The sequence below is a fragment of the Drosophila ficusphila genome, unplaced genomic scaffold (genome assembly GCF_018152265.1).
Source record: "Drosophila ficusphila isolate 14025-0441.05 unplaced genomic scaffold, ASM1815226v1 contig_414, whole genome shotgun sequence".
Classification (NCBI taxonomy): domain Eukaryota; kingdom Metazoa; phylum Arthropoda; class Insecta; order Diptera; family Drosophilidae; genus Drosophila; species Drosophila ficusphila.
The window spans coordinates 1954291-1962465 of NW_025064328.1; the positions used below are offsets into that span (position 1 = coordinate 1954291).

Below are 8175 nucleotides of genomic sequence, written 5' to 3' on the forward strand. Positions count from 1 at the left end.
TTTATAAAAGGATACATTTTCTTTAAATTATCTAAAATTCTTAATATTATGAGTTTATTAATAATAAATTTTAAGACACAAGATCAGTAATGAATAAAAGGTTTCGAGGGTAATAATTTTATTTTATCTTTCTATTGTATGCAAAAGGGTAATTGCTCTGCTATAATAGTGTTAAGTTAATCTCTGTAAAATATTTTAATAATCCGCTTTGATTCCATTGGTATTGCCTTGGAGTTCATTTAATAAGCCTTTAATAACATACACAAGTCATGGGAAATACTGAAGTTTACGACTCAATCACTCATTCTTTTGCATATTAATTGCACGTCGCGTATTGCAGCGCCGCCCACATTGCCACACACCTCAACCTATCATAACAATCTAATGAGGCACTTAATTCTGCTGCCACACTCGAAATCGAAATCTCGCACGGCCCGACAATCACACCTATCTAATAACTTCATTACCCAATCAATCAAAGTGGCAACACGACTGGCGGCATTACAATACGTCGCATGGCCAAAACAGCTGCACAATGTATTAAGTGGGGGAAAATCAAAAACAAAACAGAAAACGTGGAGGGGGCAAGAACGCGGGCCGAAAAGCTGGCAGAATGCAAATGCGAAAAGCTCGGGAAAAGCTTCGCTAGGCAGCTCGGCATTTTCCGACACGAGCATGTGTGGAAAAGCTCCCATGTGTGTGCGTTAGAGAAAAGGAGAGAGAGCGAGTGGGTTAATTTTCCGGCCAAGCTCATTTCCGCTCACTCTCCCACTCGCTCACGACTCTCAGTGGGTGGTGCAGTGGGCGGTGCGCCGGCCGAAAAGATACCGGAAGTAGGAAATTGGGTTACAAAATGCATTTCGTGTGCGCCGTAACATTTCCGTTACGCCCACCGCTAACAGAGCCGCAACAGCGCCGGAGATTCGAAAAGCCGGAGAACCGGAAAACCGGAGAACCCGAGAGCCGAAAAACCGGAGAACCGGAGAACCGAAGGCCGGACACGGACTCTGGTCGCCGGAAAAACCAAGATTGCACACGCATTTCCCACACGTCGTCTGCCGAATATCACACACGAGTTGCAAGCTTGCAACTGGTTGCCTCACGGGTTCTTGTCTCCGCTATTGCGCCACTGCATTTTCAAATTGCAGCTGCTCGCCTGCAAAACGCTCCCCAGCCTTAACCCTTAGCCCCCTTGCCAGAACCTTAACCCTCCGAGGCCACTCGACCGCTCGGCATTTGAATGCCGCCAATTGAGTGCAGCGCTAACAAGCTGAAAGCCTTTGACAAGCGAGTTCGCCAGTTCGAAGCAAATTGAATGCCGGCTAAATTGGGCGACAAATTGCCGCCGAAGGACGAGCGGAGTTATGAGGGATATAAAGGACGCGCCAGGCTCACCTTTCAACTTTGTGCATATTTTCAGCGGACAAAGTTTTCGGCACGAGCAGAAAGTAAAAAGGGGTTAGGTTTAGCGAAATTAGCAGTAACATCCATTTCGATAAAGCCACTTTGCGCTACGGTGACAGTTTTTGGCAGTTTTAAAGAAGATTTAAAACCTTTCACAACGTTATCTAGTTGGAAATAAATTATATAAAATATTTTATGAATAGTTACAACTCACAGATGTTTTTGGTTATAGCTAATGAGTCCATTTTGGTTTAACATCCCACTGTAAAGTACACAATCTTCATTCACTAATTAAAGCTAATTAAGTGACAATTTTTTCCAGCGCGATTATTTATTCAGAAAATAAGCTGAGGGCACCATATGGTTCTCCCGTCAAAGGGTTGATTTCTCGCCCGGCTTCAAAGCCAAAGATTTTCCTGCCCGCCAGCTGTGCTAAGGTAAAAATCCCACCCACCGCCACCCACTCCGCGTCCTTAGCTTCTCGCTTCAGGGGCAAAGCCTTTAAGTAGTTCGTGTAATTTAAATATAAATACTCATTTAATTAGCCTGGCTGCTGCGAGACTCGCTGGCAGACCTTTGATCTCCGGCAAATGTGTAAATATTTGACATTAATTACAAGTTGAATGCAGCCCTCGCTGGCTGTCTTCGGTTAACCCGTTGAGGCCGCTCGCCGACGCAGGCAATAAGTGGAAAATTTATTTAATATTCACTTGTGAGGTCCCCGCTTTCCTCTTCGCATCGGCAAACGGTGGCAAATTACTTAAGCGCTTATTTGTCAACTGCGAAGCGGGTGGGCCAAGCCATTGGCATCGCCATACATTTTATACATTATGCAAGCAGGCAGTGGGAACTCATTAATAGCGCCTCTCTCGCTGGATCAGCCCTTAACCCATCACAGCCCATCGCGGCATCAATTATTCAGGCGGCACGCGAAGGCGGAGGCGGAAGCGGTAGACGGAAAATGGCCGCCGGCAAAATGGCGTCGCTGCCGCCGAAGCACCGTTGTGCCCGCCTGGGAAATTACGTGCATTTGTGTGAGTGAGTGGGTTGATGAGTGGGTGGATCAAGTGCGTGGCTCGCAAATAGCTCGAAAGTCCCGAAAACTTTGCCTCACTGTCCACCAATGTCGGTGCAGAGAGAAAAATACTATTAAATTAGAAAAAATAGAGTTTTCACAAAGAAATTTAAATAAAAGTTGGGAAGAAAGAATGGGAGTAACTGTAATATCCAAATGTGGCAAACAACCTGATAAGTATTTTTATATTTTTATGATTTCTGTGGTACCTACAATAAACCCCTTAAGTTATTTATTTGTGACTTGCCTTCATCTAAAAAAGTTACTATGTTTTCCTGTCGGTGTACCAACTATCAACAGCAAACTAACAACATCCCAGATGCACTTGCGAAATGATTTCCCAAGTAATGGAATTTCTATATGCAGAGCTTTCGGCAACTCCGCAGTAAACAAACAAAATAGAGCGAACCAGGTAACTTTCACTTGACAGTCGTCATCGTCACACACTTTGCATGTAATTCCCTAAATGTATGACTGCTTGTTTATATCCTCGTCGTTGGCATTAAACTCTCAAATTTACGATGCATTTATTTGGGCAACCGAAGCTGAGACACAGCTGGAACTTTAATTGTAAATAATCATCTGGGCTCTGAGTGGGGGCAGAAATGCACTCTGTTGTGGAGATCCAAAGGACACATCAACACCACCCACTCGGCATGTGTTATTAATGATGAGTAATGCGCCAGTAAATATTTGTTAATTAATTTAGCATTCCCAGGCCAATAAATCGCATGTGTGAAATGTATAGCCATTCAGCTCAAGAAGGTTCTAAGCCCCTTTAATGCCACTCTCCGCTTATTAATTATAAATTCGTCGGTCAAAGTAAACTTAATGTTACTTGGCAACTAACTGTATTATAAAGTCATACGAATTTTCTTATAGTTTAAGGTTTTAGGCTATTGTTTTAAATCAGCTTAAAAAAATGAATTAATATATTATATATTATTATCTAGAAACCAATAAGGTGGTAACACCCTCATGTGCATAAGCTTGTTAAAAACTTTTTAGAATTTAAAAATATTGTGAAATAAACAAAACAAGATTAAATCTAACAAACCGGTTTTGATATGCCATCAAATGTAATCAGATTGAAAAATTGTTCTAGAATAATATTTCATGACCAACAACCAAGTTTGAACGTTATTTGATTGAGATAGGAACAACAATAAAAATGTTTAACAATCAGCAAACAAACAAGAAACAGAGTTGTTACTATAAAATGCTTCAGAGCAGGTGCGGCTGTACGCAATCTCGCCATGACTATGTATATTTTAGTAATTCATTCACCAAATGAGATAATAGATTAATTGCTTATCGCGGCTTCGGTATAGTGGTTCCTGATAAGTTCGAATTTGTTAATAATATAAACGGGAGTCCCACCGGCAAAATGTTTAGAAGTTCGTCAGACCTCAGAACGTAAACATGCTTCCCACTTGGCTAACCGAGGAATATCTGCAGCCCAGATTGAGGAGCTACTATAAAGACGATCAGCTGAAGATCCTCAGGATCTGGGCCAAGCCAGCAACTGGAAAAGGAGACAACTACGTGGGAGTTATTGTCCGTGTTTATGTGGACTATCAGCAGGGTGATGGATCGGTTCAGAACAAATCATATATAGTGAAACAGGCCCTCACCCCGGATGTTCCCCAGGCCAAAGTGTTTTACGAGTACGACGTCTACAAGCGTGAGATGGACATGTACGAATTCATTCTTCCCAAGATGAAAGCGCTGCTCCAAGAAGCTGGCCTTACAGGGAAGCTCACTGCCGATGCTATCACTGTGGATCGGGAAAATAGCACTATTATCCTGGAAGACTTGGCGCAGTACAAATACATTAACACCGACAGAGTAAAGCAGATGGATCTGACCCACACCAAGCTGACTTTGGACCTGTTGGCCAAGTTCCATGCTGCATCAATTGTTCTGCGACAGAGGCATCAGGAACTCGTAACTGACTGTTTCTTCATCAACTTCTTCTCACTTGGCAAAAAGGGATACACGGAGGTCTTCACAGGACTATTTAGGGCCTTCTTAAGGTTCATAGATGGGCAACCACAATTAAAGCAAAGATATGGCAAGAAATTGGAGAAATTAAACGACCACATTATGGAGTATGGAAATAGGATTTATCAAGTGGAGGAGAACGAACTGCTATCGTTGATCCACAGCGATTGCTGGACCACCAACATTATGTTCCAGTACGATGATTCTGGATTACCGAAAACAGCCACTGCTATAGACTTCCAATTCAGCAACTACACCTCGCCTGCCCTCGATTTGCACTACTTCTTCGCCACTTCTTTACGGGAAGAGGTTCTGGACAAGGAATCGGAACTCGTGGAGCTGTATTACAATGCCCTGAAACAAAGCATAGAGAAGCTCGCCTATAAGGGTTTGTTCCCCAGTCTCCAGGAGTTCCTGCTTCAGTTCGAACGACGACGCTTCATGAGTGAGTAGAGTGGATCTTATCGGATTGGCACATTACTTACCCTATATCATTCCATAGGTCTGTTGTCGAATCTCTTCAAGCCTGTTATTGTTTACAACGGCAGTGAACAGTCATCGGACTTGTCCAACCTGTACACGGAAAACGAGGAGGGACTTGGGTTTCAAAAGGCTATTTACGACAGTGAAGTGGTAATCAGAAGTACTACCAGGTTTCTAGCCATTCTTGATAGCAAGGGGGTGTTGGATCTTCAATAGCCTCAAAATATATTATTTTGTTGTTGCCTTTAATGGCAGAAAAGATCACGGAAACATACTTTAAGTATGCAATATTAATAAAAAATTTATTTATCTATAAACCAACTCTCTTGCTATAAAATTGGTTACTTCTTTCTATCGCAATATTTTTTTTTTGAAGCTCCGCAATCTGAAATCACATCTTCTACACCGCCAAACACTCATCTAAAGTTATGCTGGGCAGTATTTTCCAGGTGCAGCGCGATGCCAATACCGTGTTATCCATTCTAATTAGCCCTGCCCATGCTTGTGGGCCATCATTCGCCTGCTCTCGGCCCACCGGAATCTCGTGCATCTGAGCGGGCCAAGAAGGCACTGCAGCTTGAAATTTACATTGGCCATTCGGCGCTTAACATGCACTAAATTCAGCGGTGCCCCCTGGTCAAAGTCGAAGCCACATAAACTTGGCCGGCAGTCTTCTGAGCTGGGAACCGCATAACCCTCGCTGCCGCCGCTTTCTGGCCAATTAATTTACGCGCACTTGGCTTACAGAGCACTTTGGCTTAGAGAGGAAGAGATAGAGAGAGGGAGAGGATGCGGCACGATGCTTATCGGCGGACTAAACCTATATCATTTCATTATTATTTGCCCGCTAACGGCGGACCATGTGGCGCTCCCTTTGGTGGGCTCGTCGCGCTGATGTTGGCAACATTTCTAAATTAATTAGCCGAGGACGAGGGGCTTGGCTTGCAGCTCCCGGGTTGAGCAACCAATTTTGACAGCATCAGCCAAAAAGCGGCAGAAACGCCAGGAAAAAAATTGGCGAAAAAATACAGCAAACAAAAAAAAAAGCAAAAAATGAGGAGAAGAAAAGAAAAGCCAGTTAACATTTCGGTAGTCGGCGTCGGAGGCCCTCTTATCTTTAAGCCACACGATGCCAGGCGACGTCGACGACAACGACAATTTATTGACAAGACAATGGCGCTCAGCGTATGTAATTAATCTCGACATAATCTGAGTAGATAATTTTTGCCGCTCGTTGTTTGTTTGCCGTTGCCTGTTGCAGATGCTTTTCCACTGGACGACCGGCATGTTTGCAGTTTGCAGTTTTTGCTTTTGTTTTTATTTGCCTGCGTTGTTTTTTGTTTTTTCTCCTCTTGCCCGTTTGAGGCGGTCCGCTGGCGGTCTATTTTGGTGTGTGTTTGTCTCCGCGACGACCGCTTTGGTCATGTTCTTTTATAGCCGCTCCGGTCCGGGCCCTGTCAGCTTTATGAAGTGCGCAGGCAGCCCATAGAGGGCTAGGGACAGCGATATTGTCCTTTTACGGCCTTCCCCCACATCGCTCGCCTTTTTCAATTAAGTAAAATGCAACAAATGCAATCTGCGGCCCAGTGCATTCCATAAACCTCTCAGAATGCCTCTTCGCCGTTTCGTTGCCCCGTTCCACGTACATATATCCCTCTCCACTCGCCGATCCGGACTTTGGCCTACTTTCCGCGGGGTGCTAAAGTACCCTTGCCATTAATTCTGCGGAAAGTTTCTGCTCCGAGGTGGAACGTATAGGACGAGAGGGATTTTTCCTCCAGCTGCGGGAATTCTTGCACGTAACGGGTATGTAATGGCAGTCCTATTACGAAATATATTCAAGTAAAGAATAAAAGTGCAGTAAATTAATTTAAACGAACGCAGTCACTATTTTGCTGCCTATGCATGTATGTTTAACTTTAAACTAAAATAAGTGTTGACTATGTTTATAGTTAAAAAATCAAGGATCACCATACCCTATGTAAATTAGGGTATCATTTCGGAACAAAACAGAAGTATTTCTGCTGGTTTTAAACTTTCTTAATTAATATCCCTCAAACCTCAGATATGATCCATTTGAGGTATCTCAAAGTTGGTAGCAATCTGTTTCCCACTTAATGGATTATGCGTACGTGGGAAAGTTGAATTCGTATCAAAAATTCAGTATGAATTGTTATAATGCAGGCAGTAGAGCAACTCCTCCCCTGCCCCTCCTGGCAACATGCAACAATGAATTTACATTAATGATGAGACTGCCTTACAACCCAGTGTTTTCCCCCGCAATCCCTTGGTCCTAACTTCGGCGCATCCTCAGCCAAAGTTTTGCTGAATCGTAAAGCAAATGAAACTATGCGAGGCACAGTTTTATTTTTTAGTATTTTTTTGTTTGCCTTTTTTTTGCCTCCAAGCCAGTATGCAATTTTAATGCTTATGGCCGAGGCTTCCATCTAACAACCTCCCAACGACCCAGTCCCATTCTCTCAATGGCCTGTGCATCCTCGGGTCCCTGGGTGGCCATTTGGTCGGCGTTGGCAAATTTTACGGCCATGCATATTTCAGATAGCGAAAGTGAAATTATGAGCCGCAATTTTTGGCAAACTTTTTAAAGTGGATGGATCTCGTCCCATGCGAGGCCACGCCCACCCACTTGAACGCCCACTGGTGCATCCACCTAATGCCAGGCGACGGCGTTTTTGACAACTCATCAGAAAGTTGATTGCCATTTAAGAGCCGGGGTGAAAATGTCTGAAAACGATATTAGAAGACGATGGCGCTGGTGCTCGTAAAGTTGTTAAATTAAGTGGAAGTGGCACAGCGAAATGTCAACTGCTGTGACGACTTTTCATGGTTTATGTTCGGCTTGTGGCCAGACATCTGGGAGCGGCATGGCGATAATCTAGTTTGATGGAGCACTGCCAATAGCTTGCGAAATAGTTATCCACTTTTGCAAAGCATTTTTGCATTTCTAACAAACTCAGTAACTTGTCCGACGCATAAAAGCGATTTAAATAAATCCTTTAAAAATGTAAAACTTTAAAATTTAAATCAAACAAAAAATTAAAAATGATACATTCAATTTTTTCTTTAATAAATGTCTGAAAAGAGATAAAAGGCAAGGCAAGGCAAATAATTAAGATAGCCTAAAATATAGAAAAGAAAATAACCAAACATAAATAAATAAAAAAAAAAAAAAAAAAACCACTCAACTT

At 43.0% G+C, this 8175-nt stretch overlaps 1 protein-coding gene across 1 annotated transcript; it reads left to right on the forward strand.

Annotated features, from left to right (window-relative positions):
* The first annotated feature begins 3895 nt into the window (after positions 1-3895).
* Positions 3896-5255, forward strand: LOC108094800. The gene is made up of 2 exons (XM_017195571.1): positions 3896-4928; positions 4986-5255. The coding sequence occupies exons 1-2, from the start codon at positions 3902-3904 to the stop codon at positions 5180-5182; spliced, it is 1224 nt and encodes a 407-aa protein (XP_017051060.1). The 5' UTR covers positions 3896-3901; the 3' UTR covers positions 5183-5255.
* The last annotated feature ends 2920 nt before the right edge of the window (positions 5256-8175 follow it).

Excerpts from the sequence above, each read along its gene's own strand:
- LOC108094800 (XM_017195571.1), top strand. The coding sequence starts at position 3,902 with ATGCTTCCCACTTGGCTAACCGAGGAATATCTGCAGCCCAGATTGAGG. Across the intron at positions 4,929-4,985 it reads CGAACGACGACGCTTCATGA|GTCTGTTGTCGAATCTCTTC; the intron begins GTGAGTAGAGTG and ends ATCATTCCATAG.